Genomic DNA, 26,058 nt, shown 5'->3' on the forward strand with positions numbered 1-26,058 from the left:
AAGTGAAATATTGAAAATATATATACATTTATTTATAAAATTTATAAATTTTCAATATTTCACTTATGTATATTTTGAGAAAATGCAACTTGTCAAAATCTAACCTAGCTTACCGAATTTTGTTTCAGTGGTTGGCATCACTACTTAACTACTAGTTAAGCTAACTGGCCACTGTTGGAACGGGCCTAAGGCCCAGTTTCACAATCCTGTTAATCCGAGTTTAAGTAGTGAATGGACCAATCAGGACTCAGTTTAAGTAGTGAATGGACCAATCAGGACCCAGTTTAACGTATTAGGCCCGGTTCCACAACTCGAATTAATCGGAGTTTAATACGTTAAACTGGGTCCTGATTGGTCCATTCACTACTTAAACTCGGATTAACTGGATTGTGGAACGGGGCCTAAGTGCTCTCTGGAGTACATTGGAGCATGCGACGCGAACAAACCTATAGCTACAAACGCTCGCAAACGAACAGCGTACTCTGACGTCACTTCTTCTAAAAGAACCGTGATAGTGTACACTTTCTACAAAAGTGGAGAAAGTGTAGGTAAAATTAACAAACCTATTAAATACAATCTTTAAATGTTAAAAATAAATCACAAAAGCCGTATTAACATCTTAAAAAGTTACATTCCAAAACATCATCTTTGAGGAAAATTTTACTCGATAGCGGAAACGTTAGATAGATTTAGAAATGGCTATAGAATATAGAAAAGAAAAATTTTCCTCAACGAAAAAACCTAGGACATTTATTAAGATTTTAAAATAACAATTATGAAGGCTTATAAGCCACTTTTAAAGACACTATTTCGATAAAAAGTGCACACATACATTACGCGCGCGCGCAGATACAATCCATATATACGCACTACATCTATGTGTACGATACGTACATACAGACTTAAAATACACACACTATTGAATATTAACGCATACTACTGCGCAAATGTTCTTTATCTATTCTGTTCTATTTTATTCGTATAAAGTGACAATTTTGTCATGTAGAACCATATGTAATAAGACGTCGTTTGAAATAACATATCGATGTGTGATTTCAAATCTGTTACGTGTTGGATTTTACGATAGAAGTGTCAGAAGTTACTGCTGCAATTATTAGTGTAGCAATCGTGAATAAAACGTACATGCGTTTTACACTTACATTGGTTGTACAATTTGTTTTTCGTTTTTCGTTGAAAAATTGAGGCGCATAGTGTTAACGATTCTCTGATCCATCGATATTTTAAACACATTTATATTGAAATGTAAATAATACCGATTACATTATATTGATATTATGCCTCAAATATAAACCATATTTTTAATTAGAAGATTATTAATATTGATTCAATCGTGCATATATGGTTATGGATACCGAGTATGTATAGAACTGCTTAATAAATTTGTATAGTAAAAACCTCAATTGATGTGACATTATGGAGAAGTTTGTGATTGACTTGGATAAAGTTCTCAATGATTTCGAATTCAACGAAGGTAAACAATTTTCAAGTCAATTACAAGTCTTTACTGTAGATACTTTTATCTTTTAATTTCTAGATTATAATTAAGAGAAATAGATTTTTATCATATAAAATTATTATTAAAGAAGAAAGAGAGATTCCTGGATGGAAATAATTTTACAATTTATGTATTTATACAAAAATTAATATTTAATTATAGAAAAATTAATATTTTCAATAACAAATCACAATCTATATTCTATAAATTTGTAAAAATTGTAGAAATTCATGTTAAGTTATAAAAAATACTTATAAATTTTTAAAAATTTATACGAGCATTTTATGATCGATAATAAGTTATAGAAGTTGTAGATTAAAAATTATAACTATATATATAAACCTTGTAATGTTGTAAAAAATAATAACTTTCTATGTAAATTTATGAGAAACATAGCTCGTCAATCATAATTTGATATGAAAATAATATAGAGACAATTTAAGAAATTATAATTACGTCGTAGAGAATTTTAATTTTTACAAAATTTTTGAAAAGTAATTATTTCTACCAGAGATGTACAAATATAAGAAGATAAGAAAAAATATGTTGCAAAGCTTATGAATTTTTATTAGTTTTTATTTTATATATACATATGTTGTAATATAAAATTATTAAGTGTGCATGATATTTGCAGATTGTGCGGAACAAGTAGCATCGGTAGCAACTTCTACAATTAACGTATCAGCTACGGATAAGCATACTATTGAATGTGTGCCTCCGAAAATATACAATATTAATTCTGGAAAAAGTATAGCTATTGATCCTTTGCCATCTCTAGAGAAACACAGAGACACTAGATCGATAGATGCCGATTGCAGATATTCATTAACTGAAAAGAGTGTAGCGGACAGTAAAGATTCTATAAACAATTTTTACACATATGATGCCGATGACAAGTCGGAACAGAAATCATGCGTTCGTACCGATACTTCTGATCAAATGTCTTTAACAATATACAATGATATATCAGGTAATTTAATACAGAAACAACAGAATGGAAGTAATGATTCAAAGGATAGTAACAGATATGATAAAAAGTTAAATCAACCAAGTTTCAAGCCTAGTATTAGCAATGTGTTTAATAGTTTGAATGAATATATTAATGCTCCGACTGGAAGTTTAAGTTATGTTCAGCCTATGTTAGATGATCTACCTAAAATGTCCATGGGTAACATAATGGAAAAAGATTTTATATTGACTAAGGATATAGTAACTAATAAATATACAATTCCAAAGAAAAAAGACATAGTGGATGTAACTGATAAGAATATCCTGGATTGTAAAAATATCTTACCAACGGAAGCAAGTACATTTGTAGAAGTAGAAATAGATAACAAACAGGATAATGCGATGCAAAATGTTATATCGCAAAATTCTACACTGATACAGTCGGAAAAACTAATTGCTAATAGCAATGCTACAATCTTTGTACCAAATACAAGTGTTTCAAAAAATGAACATGATAATATTACCACAAGTACGGAAATGTTTAAAACTGATATTAATGAAGAAGATTTGATTAATGATGGTATATTTGAAGAAATTTATAAAAGTATTCCTAGCGAACAAAAGCATCTAGACTTAAAGGATCAAAATTTTATTGATAAATGTGTATTTATTGAAAGTAAGGAAAGCAATGCTGTATTAGAAAATGCTATCAAATTAGATACAAGTCTAAAGAACAGCGAAGATCATAATGAAAATGTGGAAACGACCAAGAGCTGCAATATCTTATCTAATATGTTGCATACAATTGATACTAGTGATGACTTTTCCGAGGAGAAACTAAATCAATATTTGTTAGAGTTGGAAAAAGAAGAAAAGTTTAAAACAGAAGATATATTACATACAGATGATATTTGGTCGCTAAAAACACAAGATGAAATAAAAGAAAATACTGCGAGTCAATGTCAGCAAGATGACATTAATGAAGCACCGCTATTTGAAAAAATTATGATTGATGAATATTCAAAAATATCTGAAGATGATGTTCAAGAGAAAGTAAAAAAATTTTCTGTAATTGATTACATAGATGTACATAATGAAAATATAACAAATGTAGAATGTAATGATACAATAAAAATTGCTTTACATGAAAACAATAATTCAGACAGACAAAATGAACTGGATAAAATTATAAAAGATAAGGATATAATTGAGGCTATTAATCAAGAGATAGTAATACCAGAAAATACTTTGCAGTCTGTATCGAGTGCTGTTGAAGTAAAAGTCACATCAAAATTTGAAAATGTTAAAGAACAGGATAATCAACAAGATAATATACAGAAATTACAAGATATCAATAAAGATATGCAATTACTGAGTAACAATAGTGGTGTTGTAGAAAATTTATCAGACAATAAAGATTATAATGAGATACAATCAAGAGTGTACCATCAAGATATTAGCGAAGAGAGTAAAGATATTGTTACATTAAATGATAATAAAACATATGATAGTGATTTGGTTCCTAAGATGGAAATTGCTAAAATTACCGATGCTTGTACAATCTCTTATACAAATGAAAATAATCAGGAAAGCGAAAAACCAACTCGTCCTCAGACATTGGATATTATTTCGACACATAATAAAAACGACTGCCATATTCTTGGTATGTTGTTGAAAAATTTTAGTTTTCATATACTCATTGTGTCGTTTATTATATTATTTCATATACTCATTGTGTTGTTTATTATATTATTTTATTATATATTATTATAGTTTTATATTTTCATTGTGCCATTTATATTTGGATTGGTGCTTAATTATATTTAAGTTAAAAAAAAAAAAAAATATATATATATATATATATATATATATATATATAAAATGATTATAATTAGAATTATTATAATAGGATCTCCAAGTGCTACACCAGCGGAACAGGAACATTCAAATATCGGAGGCATTGATGAAGATCGAGGTGCTTCATCGGATGTTTCTGATAATTCCTTAGTCGAATGTAATACCATATTGGGAAAGCAACCTCCATTTTGGGTTCCAGATAGCGATGCAGCTAGTTGTATGTTATGCGATATTAAGTTTACCGTACTTAAAAGACGTCATCATTGTCGGGCTTGTGGTAAGGTATGTAAAAAAATAGCTAAAAAGGCTGAAAAAAAATCAGTTTAGCATATACTTATTGAAATACTAAGTAATATTATTTATTTTTATTAACTGGCTCTGCCAGTTTTTTAATTATAATTCATACTGATTTTTTTATAATAATTAAGTGTTTATTTGAAATACATTTCACAGGTATTATGTAACAAATGTTGTAATATGAAATATAGATTGGAATATCAAGGAAATATCGATTCTCGCGTTTGCGTTCCGTGTTATCATTTACTCATAAAAGGTAAAAAATAGTCTTGTTAATAAGAAATATATATCTTATAATAATTTTTTCTTATTGTTGTGTGATCCAAAAGTAATGAATTTATGTTATACAAAAAAAATTCTTATATATTATATATATTTGCCCTTTTAGCTGAGAACGAGCAGGGAACTAGTTATAATTGGTCAACTAATTATAATTCATATGCAGATTCTAGTGATGCCAATCCCTCACAGGTATATTTATGAGATGATTTTTTTTCATTAACAATGTAATGAAAACTAATATATTGAATATCTTTTTGAGAATATTTATTTTGATAAAATTTAAGAAAATAAGTTATACATTTACATATATATATATATATATATATATATATATATAATTTTATCTATAATATAATTTTATCTATTGAAAATAAACTACAGATATACTCATCTAATAAAATACTAGCTTTTGAATCATTATAAAAATATTAATATAAGTCTGATCAAATCCTATAAGAATTTGTTGAATACTTCTATTTTTTTTTAAGTTTCATGCTTTACTATATAAATGATTTAGCTATATAAAAAGAGAGTAAATTAAATTAATGAATATTTCATATTCATTCTTATAATAGACTATTAATACATAGATATAAATTAATATTATATTTTAGTTTTAACATGAAAAAGGAAGATTTCTTTATGATATAATATTTTATAATAATATTTATGACATAATAATATTATATAAAATTATTTATAATATAATAATATTACATATAATGATACATTTACATTGGAGGAATGAGACAGTTTCTTAGATTTCTAATTCTTATATAAATAAGAATATATTATCATGAAAAATAAAAAATTTGTTTTAAAGATATCAAATATATATTGCAAATAATTATAATATATTGCAAATGTGAAAAAGCAAGAGAAAAAAGCCTCATTGAAACGCTTATCTAATATGTAATTATTGATAAATATTTTTTGAGTATTTTTGTATACTAAAATATATTGTATACCAAATATTTTGTCAAGACATTTTTGTAATACTAAGAAATTGAACAGATGTTTAAAATTCCAAATTTTTTAAATACAGGAAAAGGAAAGGACTTTGCACATTTATATGAAAAAAGTGGCTTCGGTCAAATTGGCTAAAATTGAAATATATTGTAGTTTAAGTGATGCTGATCAAAAGTTTCCTTGGGCAAAAATTTCAAAATCTAAAGTATAAAAGATATAATGATTTGATGTGGGTGATATCAAAGTTTAAAAAATGTTTTTGAATACATGGATTAAATTAATATATAAATGTTTGAAAAATATATAGGGTGTCCCGTAGCATTATCTCACGCACTTGTGAGGACGTAGAGTGTAGTAAATTAAATAAAGAAATCCTATTCCATGTAACGATTTTTGCAATAATAATAGAAATATTAATTATTATAGATATTTTATAGTTTATGTAAAATTAAGAAATTATTTCAAGTCTCATAACTCGAAAAGTGCTCGACGAAGAAATACTTTATTATAGTGTTTTGGAATCTCGAGATGAGCTACAAGAATATGCAAAAATATATAGGGTGTTCCATTTAAAAAAAACTGAAGTAACCTTCGCATGACCTTCAAATGACTCTTCAAGGTCAAACCAATGGTACCCTCTTATGGTCCGCTCGAAATCAAACAACTTTTGTCTGAAACATTTTTCTCTCCCAGGCTTGGTTTTCGAGATATTCGACTGGATGGATTAAAATGGGCCACCCTGTATATATATATATATATATATATATATTTTTCCAAACATTTATATATGAATTTAATTTATATGTATTCAAAAACGCGTTTTTTAACTTCAATACCACTTACTTCAAATCTTTTATACTTTTGATTTTCGTATTTTTTGCCCGAAGAAACTTTTGATCAGCACCACTACAACATATTTCAATTTCAGCCAATTTGACCGAAGCCACTTTTTTCATATAAACTCCTTTTTTAACCTGTACGTATCTCCGGGACATATATGTCCCACGAAAAAAATAACTTTTAAATAAATAAACCTATCGACTTCTATCTTGACTTGTTTTAAAGAAGAAAGTTCAAGCTACATGTAAAAAAATCGCGCACTTTAAAATGTAATGTTTACAGTAAAATATAATTATCTACTAAACTTTGCAAAAAATCAAGCTCTTAGGGAATGAAGGTTAACCGCATATTAATTGAAGAATCATATCATTTATGCGCTAATTATAAACTTAAAGTTTTTTATTTAAATGTGATTACAACTCTATTATGATAAATATAATAATTTACCATATATGTGTAATCAAAGTAAGACGACGCATTCAAGTATCGCGGCTTGCAAAAGAAAGTGTATAACAACGCTACGAGTCGAACGTGTGTGTGTATATTCGGAGAAAAACAATATATATTTAAAAAAATAAAATCTAAGCTTATATTTTCAATATATTGATATTTAAGCTTTCCATAATCGCCATCTTGAATCTGCCATTTTAAATTTAAATGGTAGTTTAATTTAATTGGTAGTTAAAGTTTAATGGTAGTTTAGTTTAATTTTGATGCTAAATTTAGAATCGGCACCCTCAAAAATCTATAAAACTGTCTTCATATCTTGAAACGCATCTCTTTTTTGGGAAAGCCGGAGATACGAAAAGGTTAAATGATTATATGTTTAATAAATATCATTATAAACTATATTACTATAAACTATTTGCAATAAGTTATAAGAATATGATTTTTTATGATTCCTCAGCTTTTAAAAGAATATAGATAAAAGAATATACAGGGTGTCAGGGAAATTTTGACGGACCCGAAGTGTGAAGGTAGATTGGCTCAAATTAAGAAGGAAGGTACTATAATATTTTGCGATATTCGCAATAATTATGGAAAAATTAATTAAACAAGAGTCGTGTGCTTCTAGCCACGCGCATTGGCCGATCTTCTTTAATTAATTTTTTGTTAATTATTGTGAAATAGTTAATTATCGCAAAATAGTATAGTACCTTCCTTCTTAATTTGAGCCAATCCACTTTCACACTTCGGGACCGTCAAAATTTCCCTGACACTCTGTATATGAGAATATATTATGAGAATAAAGGATGTGTTAGAATTGATAAAATATAATTTGCTTTATATTTAAATTGCGATTATATTTACGATTTAGCAAACAAGTATATAATGTTACGTAATCTGATTATTGAATCAAATTTTTGATATCTCACTTTAATTAATTTAGAAATTTTTTATTTAGTAACCAATTGCATGACACAATATCTACTTGTCTTTGCTTTTTGCTTGTTAGAAAACATTTGTTTTATTAAAATGAATTAAATAAATTAAAATTTGGTTTAAATCATAATAATTAAAAATTAAATCGAAATTGGCAAATTAGAGCCAGCCATAGCACGGTAATTCGAGCGCAGGGAAGAAACAACACTTTCTTCTTTCTAATTATTCATGTATTTCAAATTAAAAATGATTACATTAACAAAAAATGGACATATCTTTTGATCCCTCTTCAGCGCAATGTTAACAATATGTATTACAAATTATTATGATGACGCTTAAATTATAAAAATTTCTACCCTCGATGTAAATGATTTCATTATTGAATCTGAAACCAACATGAGAGATACATAACGACATACCGTTATCAATTGCAAAAAGTATGGAATTTAATCTGCTGTTACTTAATACATTAGCACAGTACAATTGTAATAATTTGAAAAATTATTGGAAACAATGTGCTTACCAGATCTCCGCGGAATACAATTTAACGACACGCGTCGAGAATAAAAAATACATTACATCGTATAATAATTTGTAATAAAATAAATATTTGTTGTTAACATTGCGCTGAAGAGGGATTAAAAGATGATACGTTCGTTTTTTAATGTAAATCATAATTAATGTAATCATTTTTAATTTAAAATGTACCAGTAAGAAAGAAAGAAGTGTTGTTTCTTTCCTGCACTCCAATTACTGCGCTATGGCTCTAATTTGCCAATTTCGATTGAATTTTTAATTAAAATGAAATACTCTATATAATTAAGTCTAATCTGCAATAATAAAATCTGATTGTGATACAATAAATACTAAAAAAAATGGTACTTATAACAGCTAGAAATTTAAAATATTTAAAGTTTTTTTAAAATTTTTATATATACAGGGTGTTTCAGACCACATGTACCACCCATTTAAAAACTAGAGAAGTGCTTACTTCAAAAAAGTAAAAACATTTTCTTTATAAATCGGGTGCGCTCTATCGAATGGTGATATTTTCAACTTCTGGTTCCGGCCGGAAATAGGCGATTCAGACCGGAAGTGCATTTTTTAAATGGAACTCCTCCATATTTTTCATTGCATATTCTTGTAGCTTATCTCGAGAGCTTTTCAAAACACTATAACAAATTATTTTTCCATGAAGTACTTTTCGAGTTATGAGGCCTGAAATCATTTCTTAATTTTATATAAACCATATAATATCTTGTAAAATTCATTTTTCGATTATCTTATCTTAATACTTTTATGTACAAAATAATGAGAGGAATCAATTGGTGTAAAGAAAACAACTGTATGTTTTCTTTACATCAATTGATCCCTCTCATTATTTTGTACATAAAAGTATTAAAGTAAGATAATCGAAAAATGAATATTTTACAAGATATTTTATGGTTTATGTAAAATTAAGAAATGATTTCAAGCTTCATAACTCCGAAAAGTGCTTCATGGAAAAATAATTTATTATAGTGTTTTGGAAAGCTCTCGAGGTAAGCTACAAGAATATGCAATGAAAAATAGGGGGTTCCATTTAAAAAAATGCACTTCCGGTCTGAATCGCCTATTTCCGACCGGAACCAGAAGTTGAAAATATCACCATTCGATAGAGCGCACCCGATTTATAAAGAAAATATTTTTACTTTTTTGAAATAACCATATCTAGTTTTAAAATGGATGATACGGGTGATCTGAAACACCCTATATATGTACAGGGTCCTAAACCACCCGTACATCCCCTTTCTTTCAAAAACTAAGCATTTTAGAGAAAAACGTTTTTGACAAAAATTGTATGGTTTTGAGGGGAACATAAGATGGTTTGACCTTGGATGGCATCGTTAAGGTCAGGTCAAGGATACCTTTAATTTGTTAAATGGAACTACATATTTTTTATTGCATATTCTTATAGCTTATGTCGAGAGCTTTTCAAAACACTATAATAAAGTATTTTTTCATTGAGTACTTTTCGAGTTATAAGGCTTGAAATAATTTGTCAATTTTACATAAACCATAAAATATCTAGTAAAATATTCATTTTTTTATTATCTTACCTTAACCCTTTTATGTACAAAATAATGAGAGGAATCAATTGGTGTAAAGAAATCACGCAGTTGTTTTTAAGAAAAAATATGTAATTTGCAATTAACAATTACATATTTTTTCTTAAAAACAACTGCGTGATTTCTTTACACCAATTGATTCCTCTCATTATTTTGTACATAAAAGTATTAAGGTAATATAATCGAAAAATAAATATTTTACTAGATATTTTATAGTTTATATAAAATTAAGATATTATTTTAAGCCTCATAAATCGAAAAGTACTTAATGAAAAAATACTTTATTATAGTGTTTTGGAAAGTTCTCGACATAAGCTACAAGAATATGCAATAAAAAATAGATAGTTCCGTTTAAGAAATTAAAGGTGTCCTTGACCTGACCTTAACGATGCCATCCAAGGTCAAACCAATGACACTATCTTATGTTCCTCAAAACCATACAATTTTTGTCGAAAACGTTTTTCTCTAAAATACTTAGTTTTTGAAAGAAAAGGGGTGTACTGGTGGTCTAGGACACCCTGTATATATTTTTTAAATTGATTTTTATTGAATTTACTGATTCTTTTTCTTCTATATATTAATGATAAAAATTATGTTATAAATGATTTATAAAAGATATGGATAAAAAACATCAACGCTTTTAATAAAATAATAGAATTTTTTTAATAACATTACTTTAAAAATGTTCAAAAATTAATCATTATTTGAGAAAATAATTTTTATATTTATTTTATTGATTATCATTAGAAATTATTATTTAGTATACAAACTATTAATTACAAATTATAAATTTGTAAAAATCATATTTATTATTTATATATTTAATTAAATAAATGTGTTTATAATTAAACGATTGAGAATGTCGATGTTAGAAGTATTCAACAAATGGTTATAGGGGAGACAGCCTAATCCAAATAATCCTATGGAGTACTGCTCTACTATACCACCCTTACAACAGTTAGCTGGCGGTTTACCACCACCACCAACAGTGATGGTACCTGTGGGCGTTCTAAAGAGAGAAGGTTCGAAACATCGTACAGAAGGACAGAAATCTGTAATGTTCAGTGACGGTATGTAGATGTTAATGTTATTAAGTATTAGTTTTCATCCATCTTTTTTTTTTTTTTTTTTTTAATTATTATATGTCATAATTTTAAAATGCTATTAAATATATACAATTTAAATTGTTTAATATATATTGTACATTTATACACATTGCATTGGTCACAATTATAAATTCATGAAAACATAATTTTTCGTGTCGTACAATGTGTTAAATATTATACACATGTACACATACAGGACACAGTGTTCCCGTTTAAAATGTCCACTCAAAAATCTTAGAATCATGGCGTTGTATAAAAAATTTTTTAAATAAATGTTATTGAATTCGAAGGGAGTAAAAGATAAAAATATTAATTTGACGTTGAGTGTAAGTACCATTGAGACCATTTGAAGATCAATTTAATTTTTTTTTAAATAGAATCTTCTATATACAGGGTATCCGTCCTATTCTGTGTGTTAAAAAAAAGTAGATCTCGTAAAACTGAATTAAAAAGTCTTTTATCATTTTGCAAACAACCACGTAAAATTTCGAGATATTAATTAAAAATAATCAGCCAATTCGCGTGAATAGAAGCGCACGGCAAGAAAGGCCATTCCACTATAACTTCATACTAGACGCGCAGCGAAGCGATGGGTGAGGCATTCATCAAACGTTGAAGCGCCGCGCGCCTAGTATCAAGTTATACAGAGTGTCCCAAAAGTCCCGGACCGGTCGAATATTTCATAAACTATGCACTTTAGAAAGAAAAGTTTCAGACAAAAGTTGTATGGCTTGAAGGGGGCCATTAGATAGTGGCAATAATTTGACCTTGGAGAGTCATTTGAAGGTGATGTAAAGATCACTGTCAATTTCTTAAATGGAACTCCCTATTTTTTATTCGTGTAGCTTATCTCGAGAGCTTTCCAAAACACTATAATAAAATATTTCTTCATTGAGTAAAATTTCTTTATTGAGTTAAAAAAAAATATGTAATTGTTAATTGCAAATTACATATTTTTTTCTTAAAAACAACTATGTTTTTTCTTTACACCAATTGATTCCTCTCATTATTTTGTACATAAAAGTATTAAGGTAAGATAATCGAAAAATGAATATTTTACAAGATATTTTACGGTTTATGTGAAATTAAGAAATGATTTCCATCCTCATAACTCGAAAAGTACTCAATGAAGAAATACTTTATTATAGTGTTTAGAAAAGCTCTCGACGTGAGCAGAATATTTAATAAAAAATAGGGAGTTCCATTTAAGAAATTGATCTTCTCGTGACTTTCAAATGACTCTTCCATGTCAAATCATTGCCACTATCTGATGGTCCCCTTCAAGCCGTACAACTTTTGTCTGAAACATTTCTTTCTAAAGTGCATAGTTTTTGAAATATTCGACCGGTCCGGACTTTTGTATACACACACCCTGTATACACACACACACATACAGGGTGTCTGAAACCACCCATACATCCTTTTTCTTCAAAAACTAAGCATTTTTGAGAAAAACATTTTAGACAAAAATTATATGGTTTTGAGATGAACATAAGATGGTGTCATTGGTCTAACCACCCTCGTTACACGGTCAATAGTCGTTTAAAGATCACTCAATTTTTAAATGGGATTTTTCATTGCATATTGTTGTAGCTCATCTCAAGCTTTCCAAAACACTATAGTTAAATATTTTTTCATTAAGTACTTTTCGAGTTATAACGTTTGAAAGTAACAGTATTTTGACAAAATATTTTGTTAAATATTTATTTTTTGAATTCCTTACTTTTGATATTTACAAACTATACGAATCAATTAATGTGAAGAAAACACATAATTGTTTTAAAGAAAAACTTGTTGTATAACTGCTTATTATATCTCACGGTTCGGGATGTATATACAATAGCAAGTTACAAGTTTTTTTTAAAAACAATTATGTGTTTTCTTTACATTATTTAATTTGTATTATTTGTGCAAAATTCAAAAGTAAAGAATTCGAAAAATAAATATTTAACAAAATATTTTGTCAAAATATTGTCATTTTTAAGCCTTATAATTCGAAAAGTACTTATTGAAAAAATATTTAATTATAGTTTTTTGGAAAGCTTTTGAGATAAGCTATAAGAATATGCAATGAGAAGTAGGGAATCCCATTTAAGAAATTAAAAGTGACTTTTACGTGACCTTCAAACGACTATTGAGGGTGTAATCAATGACACCATCTTATATTTCCCTCAAAATCAATTTTTGTCTAAAACGTTTTTCTCAAAAATGCTTAGTTTTTGAAAGAAAAGGAATGTATAGGTAGTCGCAGATACCCTGTGTATGTATATATATATATACACACACAGTGTATAAAAAGTACGGGGACGGTGAAATATCTCGAAAATTAAGCATTTCAGAAAAAAGTGTTTTAGATAAAAGTTGTAGAATTTCAAAAGATCGATTTACTGGCGCTATGAGTTTAACCTTGGGTGACGTCGCCAAGGCCAAAGCAAGGTCAGCTAGAATTTTTTTAATGGGGTTCCTTATTTTTTATTACATATTCTTGTAGCCCTTCTTCAGGCCTTTTTCAAAACACAATAATCAAGTTAATTTTCATTAAGTACTTTCCGTGTTATGAGACTTGAAATCATTTCGTAATTTTACATAAACCAAATTACATAAAAAAAAATATGTAATTTGCAATTAACAATTACATATTTTTTCTTCGAAACAACTATGTGTTTTCTTTACACCAATTGATTCCTCTCATTATTTTATACATAAAAGTATTAAGGCAAGATAATCGAAAAATGAATATTTTACTAGATATTTTATGGTTTATGCAAAATTAAGAAATGATTTCAAGCCTCATAACTTGAAAAGTACTGAATGAAGAAATACTCTATTATAGTGTTTTGGAAAGCTCTCGAGATAAGCTACACAAATACGTAATAAAAAATAGGAAGTTCCATTTAAGAAATTGAAGGTGACCTTTACGTCACCTTCAAATGACTCTTCAAGATCAAATCATTGGCACTATCTGATGGCCCCCTTCAAGCCATACAACTTTTTTCTGAAACATTTCTTTCTAAAGTGCATAGTTTATGAAATATTCGACCGGTCCGGGACTTTTGGGACACCCTGTGTATATATGTGTGTATGTGTGTGTGTGTGTGTGTGTGCGCATAAAATATTTTTCGTGTATGTGTATACGAGTATATGGTGAATGTGAATGTCGATATAGGCATGTGGGTGTGGGTGTAAAAAAATGTGTTATACAATTATATATCTTAAATCATATAAATTATTTTTTCCCGTCACATTATATTTTAAGTTTGGTTTTCCTTTTGAGTTTGTTATTCCTTCATCCAGTACATCCAATACAAAGTTATTTATTTCTACCTGGAACGTGTCGTCACGTTTGTCAACCCCCAACCCTTCCTGTTCGTTTTATTTTTACGCACCTATAACTAAAACACAGGAATAAGGCCTGGCTGTGACCTGACAGAGCTAGACACATGTTGGGATCTGAAGCCATCGTATCGCAAGCAAGGAAACAAACGGATGTTTGCATCGGGATCCACGTTGACAGACCCTGCGACGAGGAAACAGAGTCATCCTCTTCTAGACAATATGACTAACAGTTATATACCGCATGATCCTAATTTGTTGCCCCCGAACGTCACTATACACAAAGGCCGTAAGGATGTTATATTGTATGAAAAATTTTTAATTTCTCTCTCTCTCTCACAATAATATATTTTAATATCGCTTTCTTTTCTTTTCCATGAACAGAAATTACATACTATCCATCTATGGATGAAAGCGTACTTTATAAGACTTTAAAAAATGAATGCGAATCACCGGTAATGTTCGCGATTAATCGGAATCTCTATGCGTATGTGAAAATAATTAATCGTAAGTAAAAATCAGATTTATTCGAATAAAATTTTTATTCGTTTCATTTTAGTAGGAGATTTTACATTTACAATTTTTAGTAAACTGCTGTGTAAATAAGATCTGTTGGAATGTGACATCGAGAGGTCTTGCTTGCGTTGGCCAAGACGAAGTTATTTTATTAGTTGAAATTTTACCGGATGAAACGCGAATTCCAAGGGATCTTCTCATTTATATCAATCAACTATATTTTGAAGCTATTAAAGGTAACTTAACATATCTTATATATCTTACATCGATTATATAAATTTATGCAATATCTCAATAATAACAATATTTTTGTATTCTATTTGCATTGCAATAAGTTATTCTTTCATTCTCTCGTAGGTAATACAATAACAGAACTCGGATTCTCGGTATATCAAGGTAATAATCTGTTGGGTTCACGTGAACATTCGGGATTTCTTTTTATTCGTCAAACATTACAATGTTTACAAAAAATTATTTTACCGCCTGCACCTTTCCTAATTGGACTTTTAATTCATAGGTAAATATAAAATATTACCAGTATATTGGTATGGCATATTTTTATTTTGTCAGAAGATCTGTTCATTGTTAATACTGTTAATTATTCATTGTTAAAATTTTAGTTTTGAAATAGTATATAAACTGAACCACATATAAATGTGTATTTATACATTCATGCATTTGAAAAGAAATTATATACAGTCCCAAAAGTCCCGGATCGGTCGAATATTTCATAAACTATGCACTTTAGAAAGAAATATTTCGAACAAAAGTTGTATGGCTTGAAGGGGGCCATCGGATAGTGGCAATGATTTGACCTTGGAGTCATTTGAAGGTGACATAAAGGTTACCTTCAATTTCTTAAATGGAACCCGCTATTTTTTATTACATATTCGTGTAGCTTATCTCGAGAGCTTTCCAAAACACTATAATGAAGCATTTCTTCATTGAGTACTTTTCAAGTTATGAGGCTTGAAATCATTTCGTAATTTTACATAAACCAAATTACATAAAAAAAATATGTAATTTCCAATTAACAATTACATATTTTTTCTTTGGAACAACTATGTGTTTTCTTTACACCAATTGATTCCTCTCATTATTTTGTACATAAAAGTATTAAGGTAAGATAATCGAAAAACGAATATTTTACAAGATATTTTACGGTTTATGTAAAATTAAGAAATGAATTCAAGCCTCATAATTCGGAAAGTATTTAATGAAAACTAACTTAATTATAGTGTTTTGGAAAGCTCTCGACGTGAGCTACCAGAATATTTAATAAAAAATAGGGAGTTTCATTTAAGAAATTGACGGTGATCTTCACGTGACTTTCAAATGACTCTTCCATGTCAAATCATTGTCACTATGTGATGGCCCTCTTCAAGCCATACAACTTTTTTCTGAAACATTTCTTTCTAAAGTGCATAGTTTATGAAATATTCGACCGGTCCGGGACTTTTGGAACATCCTGTATAATAAATCTGTTAATTTTTTTCTTGCATCGTTTATCTTGAGTTATTTCATTAATGTATATTCATTTAGGTAATATAAATAAAGACACTATATAAAGTTTCTTTCCTTTTAAGTATTTATTAAGTTTTTATTTAATTATATATATATATATATATATATATATATATATATAGTTTTATTTATTTAATTATTTATACTATTTATGTTTATTATATAACAATTCAACAGGACTTTTGCGACTTGAATTCATCAAATCTTATAGATTTTTTTATGCTGAATACATATCTTGATTTTGAGAAAAATAAAATAGAAAAAGACTTTAAAAAGATATATGTTGGCAATATTAAGAGTATTCTATAACTTTGAAAGCAAATATTAATCTGAAATTTTAAAAAATCATCGATAATTATACTTAATTATATTTAATTATATTTAATATAAAATCTAAAAAATTCGAAAAAAACTAGATATTTTCAAAATAAAGACAATTCCAATGGGAATATTACGTGATGCTGTCGCTTATTAAATTATGTAGACCTAAATCATGTATAACTAAACCATGAACGATGACGGTTCGTCATCACATATCCAATCCTGTGCATTAATTCGAAAGTTGATTTATATTGTAAAAATTTTTTGTCAATCATATCATTTTTTTGTCAGTCTGCTTAAGCAATCATTATTAAACAAAATATCAAAATTGATGATCTCATTCGATTCATGCATTTATTCACTCCTTATTTTATCTCGTTTATAGATAAGGATAAGATATAAGGATAACATACAGAAACAAATAAATAAGTAAAGTAGGTCCATGAATTATATTTGGTCTCAAACTTAGTAGTATTTTAAATATTGTTAAAACACCCCTTTCTAGAAGTTTCTATGCAATTTTTTTTTTTTTGAAATCGTGACGTGCTGCAACATGATTAAAATTGTGACAGAGTAATTCTGCAGCTGGATATGAATTTATCAAAAAAAATCTATAAGAAAGATTCAGCTCGCAAAAAAAAGTTAAATTTTATTATATGTTATTGTGTAATTAGTTATATCTATTTTAGCTATATTCTTATTTTAAATCTGAAAAACTAAATGAAACTATTCAGTTTACATTATAAGAAAATTTAATAATTATAAATAATAATAAAAAATAATAATATTTTGGGATTATACATATAATCTTTATATTGTATGATATCACAAAAGATTTCTTTATGTTGTAATTTATTATTTGTAAAATTACAGTTAATATTATCAATAACATTTTTTACAATTAAATATACAATAAAATAAAATTCATATTTTAATATAGAGGAAAATATATAATATCCCTTTTAATTAATAAATATGATATATATTGCATGTTTTATTGTAAATGAAGCTATTTAATTTTGCAGTTTGTTTCAATGATTATCTTTACTCACAATAATTACTTATATTTTCTATTTATTTTAGGTGGGAAACTCCATGGGCTAAAGTATTCCCATTAAGACTTCTTTTACGTCTTGGTGCGGAATATCGTTATTATCCTTGTCCATTGGTATCTGTGCGTTTTCGCGATGCATTATACTTCGAGATTGGACATACTGTCATGAAAGTACTAGCAGATTTTAGAAATTTTGGATATACTTTGCCAGGAGTAAGAGGCTTAACAATTCATCTCAAGAATCGAACAACAGACGTTATGTTTCCCAGAAATCGATATGACCAAGTTATAAAAGGACTTTATAATTCGAATGATCATGTATTGGCTTATGCTTCAAATTTTAGTATAGCTGCAGATTCACACTTAGTTTGCATTCAAACAAATAGTGGCGATGAAAGCAGTTATCAAACACAAGCGATAAATATTCACAATAAGCCGAGAACAGGTGAGTTCATGTACAGGGTGGCTCAGGTAAAGCGTTACAAATTTATATCTCGAAGACGAAGCAATTTAGAAAAAAATGAATGAAGAGAAAATTCAGACGAAAGTCGTATGGTTTCAAGAGGACATAAGATGGTGCTATTAGTTTGACCTTGAAGAGTCACCTGAAGGTCACCTCCAACTTTTTAAATGGGACACTATATATTTTTACATATTCTTGTAAATTGCCTCAAGAGCTTTCCAAAAACTACAATATAATAAACTACACTATAATAAAGTATTTTTTCATTGAGTATTTTCCGAGTTAAGAGGCTTGAAATAATTTTTCAATTTTACATAAACCATAAAATATCTAGTAAAATATTCATTTTTCGATTATCTTATCTTAATACTTTTATGTACAAAATAATGAGAGGAATCAATTGGTGTAAAGAAAACACATAATTGTTTCGAAAGAAAAAATGTAATTTGCAATTAACTTTTTTTTTTTAAACTATTATGTGTTTTCTTTACACCAATTGATTCTTCTTATTATTTTGTACATGAAAGTATTAAGGTAAGATAATGAATCGAAAAATGAATATTTTACAAGATATTTTATGGTTTATGTAAAATTAAGAAATGATTTCAAGCCTCAACTCGGAAAGTACTTAATGAAAACTAACTTAATTATAGCGTTTTGGAAAGCTCTTGGAAAGATGAGCTACAAGAATATGCAAAAGCAAATATAAGGTGTCCCGTTGAAAAAGTTGGAGGTGACCTTCACGTGATCTTCAGGTGATTTTTCAAGGTCAAATTAATGATACCATCTTATGTCCCCCTTCAAGCCATATAACTTTTGTCTGAAACATTTTTCTTTAAATTGCTTCGTTTCCGAGATATAAATTTGTAACACTTTACGTGGGCCACCCTGTATATTAAATTTCTAATGTCATACGTAAAATTTCTACATGTGGAATGTAAAAAAAGAATTAATAAGAATTTATTAGATAAATAGTACTTATTAAGTCTAAGTAAAGAATGTTTAAGAGAATTATTTTTCTCACTTGGATTTTTTAAGAAATGAACATATAATGCTTTGAATTCTGCAAACTTTATAATAAAGAAAATATATATATTAATTAATTATATATTATTTTTGTATGAAAACATTTATATTAATTTAATTTATGTATTCAAAAACAAGCGTTTTTTAACTTCAATACCGCCCACTTCAAATCATCTTATACTTTTGATTTTCTAACTTTTTGCCTGAGTAAACTTGTGATCAGCATCACCTAAACGACAACATATTTTAATTTCAGTCAATTTAACCGAAGCCATTTTTATGAAATGAGACCTCTTTGCTTTTAAATTTTGTATTTCTGAAAATCTGAATTCTAAAAGAAAATAGGAAATATGTGCAAATAGAGGAAGAACATAGAATATTATTTTTTATATTTTTAAATATAATATAATAATATAGTAATATAATATAATGAGAATAATATAATTAAATAATAGAATAAGAATATGTACAATAATTTTTATTTTGTGTTAACATGATAAATAAAAGCAAGTAAATTATTTGCTTTATTAAAATTGGAAATTGTTTCTGACATTGATTTTTTAATCTGTGTTTACTTGATATTTTTTATTTTATTTTTAATGGTATTAAATTTTTAATATTTTAATTTTTAATGTTTTACATTTAATACTACTATCATAATATAATATTATCATACTTATAAGTATGATACTATTAACATCTTGTAGAGAATAGTGTTTATATATTTTCCATTATTTATATATTGTTTATATATTTTTCTCTATTATATAGTAACTGGTGCTAGTTTTATTGTCATCAATGGTGCTCTGAAATCATCAATGGGACTTTCTGCCAAGTCTAGTATTGTAGAGGATGGATTAATGGTAGAAATAATGTCAGAAAAAATGGAAGCTTTAAAAGCTGCTCTTAAAAATATGCAGGATTTTTCAATCGGTTGCGGACGTCAAGGAGCATCGGAACCGGACGAGATTGTAAATATAAAGTGGGTCGATAACGATGTGCTGTTTAATTTGGGGTAAATTATCTTGATAAATCTTATTTAATTAGTATATGAAATAATTACAAACTATATGTTCAATCTCTTCAATTCGAAATTTTCTAAATAACAAATGCTATTTGTGCATGTTTGTGTGTGTGCGTGTGTGCATATGTGCGTATATATTTCTGCATTTTTAGATTACCTTATATTGTGAACTTTGTCTCATTATTTAATAAGACATTGTGATTTTTTATTATCAGAGTCAAAAGTCCTATTGATGGACAACTAATGGACGGTATACCATCTATTAGAGTACACAATGGCAGTGATTATAGAGGTACAACTCGATTTATACGCTGGACAGAAGTATTTATTATAAAAGTATGTATCATAATAAGATAAAAAATATTAAAGCATATATATATATATATATATATATATATATATATATATATATATATATATATATATATATATATAGGGTGGCCCATTTTAATCCATCCAGTCAAATATCTCGAAAACCAAGGAGAGAAAACCGGGAGAGAAAAATGTTTCAGACAAAAGTTGTTTGGTTTCGAGGGGGCCATAAGATGGTACCATTGGTTTGACTTTGAAGAGTCATTTGAAGGTCACGTAAAGGTCACCTCAATTTTTTTAAATGGAACACCCTATATATTTTTGCACATTCTTGTAATTCATCTCGAGAGCTTTCCAAAACACTATAATTAAGTTAGTTTTCATTAAGTACTTTCCAAGTTATGAGACTTGAAATTATTTCTTTATTTTACATAAATCGTAATATATCTAATAAAATATTAATTTTTCGATTATCTTGCTTTAATGCTTTTATGTACAAAATAATGAGAGGAATCAATTGGTGTAAAGAAAACACATAGTTATTTTTTTTAAGAAAAAATATGTAATTTGCAATTAACAGTTACATATTCTTTCTTCGAAACAATTTCGAATATTTTAGTCTAGATATATTACGGTTTATGTAAAATTAAGAAATAATTTCAAGCCTCATAACTTGGAAAGTACTTAATGAAAACTAACTTAATTATAGTGTTTTGGAAAGCTCTCGAGATGAGATATAAGAATGGAAAAATATATAGGGTGTTCCATTTAAAAAAATTAAAGTGACCTTCAGGTAACCTTCAAATGACTCTTCAAGGTCAAACCAATGGTATCATCTTATGGCTCCCTCGAAACCAAACAACTTTTGTCTGAAACATTTTTCTCTCCTGGGCTTGGTTTTCGAGAGATTCGACTGGATGTATTAAAATGAGCCACCCTGTATATATATATAAAAACTAGATATATATAATTAATAAAATAATATTATTTTATAAGTCGGATGATTATTCGAATGGCGTAAATGATCCGGTGGATATAAATAAACTATCTGGAAATATAGCAAAAGCGACATGTGCAGCATTGGTTAAACTGTTGGATCTTCTAGCGACAGCAGGTTTAACGAAGCTTGGGGTGCGAGCAACTATTCATTCAGACAATGTAAATATAATTCTTGTTTATTATAGTTTATAATTTATTATAAAAATTCATAATTTTTCATTCATACGTATAGTGTACCTCATTTTAATAAAAACAGTTATAGTATATCTCTAAACTTGATATCATACAAAAAAATGTTTTAAACAAAATTTATAGGATTTTGAGGAGAAAAAACTCTTGAATTATAACTAAGATTCTCCAAGATATAAAGAATAATTTAGTTTTTTCATTGAATTTTTTTTAAATAAATCGATACTTTATAATATTTAGTGTAAAAAGTTATGAAGATAAGATGGCTAAAAATTGAATTGTTTTGCGAAATATTTTATATATTTTTTGATATAATTTTATATAAAAAATAAAGTAGATATATATATTTTGTAAAATATTCATTTCTTGATTACTTTTCAATTATATTATTTTTATGTATATAATAATGAGAAATATCAATTGATGATAAATAGTTATTCTTAAGAAAAAATACAATTTCATTGCAAATTATATATTTCTTTTATTTTTTTCTTTATTTCAATATTATTTTGCAAGTATTGAAATAAAATCACATAGAAAAATTAATATTTTACAGTTTATGTAAATTATATTAATTAAAATATCTAATAAACTATTCAATTTTTAGCCATCTCACGCTTATATTTTTTGCACCGAATATTACAAGGATTCAATTTATATAAAACAATTAGGATGATTCCATCTCTAGAAAAACTAGATTAACCTTAATCTAGATGACCTTAAAAAATGACATTAAAATTCAAGATTAAATTCAATTTTTGATAATTATTTACTTGTACGAAGCACCTCCCGATTTCAATCATTCTCACATATATTATCAAGATTATCATTCTGAGTAATGTTGTGAAGGTTTTAGTCGGCGGTTGTTTATTAAAAAGTTATAAACAAAAAATGTCTAATGAATAATATGTAATTTTATGACACCGTATATAAACTATGTTGTCGTTTCACATTGTTTACCTTTCTTATATTGAAATCACATAGTGGAACAATAATAGGCTTCTATGTTTTTGATATTTCTTATGACTTTGAAAATATTTAAGGAAAGGTGAGTTAGTACAAGACAGATTGTTGTACAATTAACATGAAGTTCTACGAGTTTCTTACCTTAACAACAAAATATGATGAGTTATTAAAATATTTGTAAAATATATGCGAAAAATGTTACATTTGTAACTTTCTATGCAAAGTGAAGTGTATTCCACACAAACATATTACTCAGAGTGATGATCTTGATAACATATGTGAGAATTATTGAAATCGGGGTGGTCCGTATAAGTAAATAATTACCCAATTGTTTTTCCTTTATTAAAACTATAAATTTTGTTTGAAACATTTTTCTATGCGATGTTAAGTTTGTATAAAAGATGTACAGCTGTTTGTATTAAAATAGGACACTTTGTATATTTGCGCGTATCCACATCTGATAAGATATCTTAAAATCACGTTCTTTTAAAGATAATTTTTCCTCGTTAAAAATATCGAAGCATCAATAATTTTCAAGATATAAACAATTGAGAAAAAGAATTCTTTGCAAATTAAACTTTATGAAATGTAGGGATTAATTCAATTATATTCGATACTGAATTCCAGATGAAATTTGTTGTAATAAAATTTTAATTAAAGGTTTAAAGTCATTATATAATAGCAAACATTTGAAAAAATAAAGATTTTCTCTTTGACATTTTTACTGAGGAAAAATCGTTTCCAAATTGATTATAAAATTTGATAAATTTGATAAAATTTTTTTATGAATAGAACATCTGCTAGTTTTAAGACGCTCTGTATACATGATACACATCACATACACGTACGCTCGCACACGCGCACACATACATGTACATACATTCTCTCATATACAGGGTTAGGAAAAAGTCTGGATACTCCTTAATATTTCGAAAAATACGCATTTAAAAAAAAAATGTTTCATACAAAAGTTATAGGGGTTTATGTGGCGCATTACACAGCAACATTATTATGACCTCGAATAGCGTTGTCAAGGTTATGTGAAGGTCAGCTTCAATTTTTTAAATAGAACCCCCTATTTTTCATTTCATATTCTTGTAGCTTACCTCGAGAGCTTTCCAAAACACTATAATAAATTATTTTTCTATGAAATACTTTTCGAATTATGAGGCTTGAAATCATTTCTTAATTTTACATAAACCGTAAAATATCTGGTAAAATATTCATTTTTCGATTATCTTATCTTAATACTTTTATGTACAAAATAATGAGAGGAATCAATTGGTGTAAAGAAAAAATATAGTTATTTTTAAGAAAAAAATATGTAATTTGCAATTAACAATTACGTATTTTTTTTTTAAACAACTGTGTGTTTTCTTTACACCAATTGATTCCTCTCATTATTTTGTACATAAAAGTATTAAGGTAAGATAATAAAAAAATGAATATTTTACTAGATATTTTATGGTTTATGTAAAATTGAAAAATTATTTCAAGCCTTATAACTCGAAAAGTACTCAATGAAAAAATACTTTATTATAGTGTTTTGGGAAGCTCTTGAGATAAGCTATAAGAATATGCAATGAGAAGTAGGGAATCCCATTTAAGAAATTGAAAGTGACTTTTACGTGACCTTTAAACGACTATTGAGGGTGTAATCAATGACATCATCTTATATTTCCCTCAAAACCAATTTTTGTCTAAAACGTTTCTCTCTAAAATGCTTAGTTTTTGAAAGAAAAGGGGTGTACGGTTGGTCTAGGACACCCTGTATATATATACATATAGATACACACACACACATACACACAGGATGATTCATATAAAATGACCGAATATTAGCTAAAGTTGAAGAGCTATGAACAAATTTTTATACCAAAAGATGTTGGACACAGAGAGAGGCATCATATGGTACAAACGATATTTTTCTAGATGAAGGCATTAAGGAGATTTCAAGATCTTAATTTTTTAAAATGGAACCCCCTATTTTTTATTACGTCTTATAGCTTATCTCGATTACTTTCCAAAACACTATAATAAAGTATTTCTTCATTGAGTACTTTTAGAGTTATGAGGCTTGAAACAATTTCTTAATTTTACATAAACCATAAAATAAAATATTCATTTTTTACCATCATTTTTCATATCTTACCTTAATACTTTTATATACAAAATAATGAAAGATATTAATTGGTGTAAAGGAAAAATAGTTGTTTCTTAAAAAAAATATGTAATTTGCAATTAACAATTCCATATTTTTTTCTTAAAAACAACTACGTTTTTAACGAAGAAATACTTTATTATAGTGTTTTGGAAAGCTCTCGACATAAGCTAAGAATATGTAATAAATTATAAGAATACGTAATAAAAAATAGGGGGTTCCATTTAAAAAAATTAAGTTAATCTTGAAATCTCCTTAATGTCTTTATCTATAAAAATATCGTTTGCATTATACAATATCCCCCTCTGTGTCAAACATCTTTTGATATAAAAATTTTTTCATAGCTCTTCAACTTTAGCTGATGTTCACATCGGTCACTTTATATGTCTCCCTTATATGTCACTTTATAATCACCCTGTATATATATATATATATATATATATATATATATATATATAATAGAATTATAGTTAATTATTTTTAAACTATTTAAATATATCATTAAATCTAATTTTAAATGCATATATAGGTGGGCTATGAAGCTGGTAGCGAAGGTATAAAATTACCACCCATCTATATGAAGAGCTTAGATAATGAGTTAATTCAAGTTCTACATAAAGCTGCACAAAGCAGTCAAGATGCACATACAGTGCTCGAGTTGATATTTTATGTACTTGATGATTGAAGAGTAGTATGTATGCTATATTTTTTAATTGGTGATGCTTTAGGATGACATTGAATAACTTTATTCAGTGAAAAAGATGTGCAATTACTGAATATTATAATATAGCGAAATATGATATGTAAGTTATTTCTTATTGTATATACACTTCGTTTTATAACTCAAGATATTATTTTTTTAAA

General features: G+C 27.3%; 1 protein-coding gene across 3 annotated transcripts; it reads left to right on the forward strand.

Moving 5' to 3' along the window:
- Positions 1-734: 734 nt before the first annotated feature.
- LOC105254759 lies at positions 735-26,058 on the forward strand. 3 transcript variants are annotated; one of them, XM_025408399.1, is made up of 15 exons: positions 735-1,492; positions 2,151-4,127; positions 4,374-4,603; positions 4,775-4,874; positions 5,007-5,089; positions 11,096-11,270; positions 14,737-14,928; positions 15,024-15,146; positions 15,227-15,391; positions 15,513-15,672; positions 18,084-18,499; positions 20,315-20,558; positions 20,783-20,903; positions 21,876-22,037; positions 25,724-26,058. In XM_025408399.1, exons 1-15 carry the CDS (start codon positions 1,435-1,437, stop codon positions 25,877-25,879), a joined length of 4,362 nt encoding a protein of 1,453 aa, XP_025264184.1. In that variant the 5' UTR covers positions 735-1,434; the 3' UTR covers positions 25,880-26,058. The 3 variants fall into 3 exon arrangements, with proteins under 3 accessions (XP_025264184.1, XP_025264185.1, XP_025264183.1); XM_025408400.1 differs by having other exon boundaries at positions 11,159-11,270; positions 14,710-14,928; positions 25,724-26,057; XM_025408398.1 differs by having other exon boundaries at positions 736-1,492; positions 14,710-14,928; positions 25,724-26,057.

This window comes from Camponotus floridanus, unplaced genomic scaffold, assembly GCF_003227725.1.
Source record: "Camponotus floridanus strain SB8 unplaced genomic scaffold, Cflo_v7.5 scaffold209, whole genome shotgun sequence".
NCBI lineage: Eukaryota > Metazoa > Arthropoda > Insecta > Hymenoptera > Formicidae > Camponotus > Camponotus floridanus.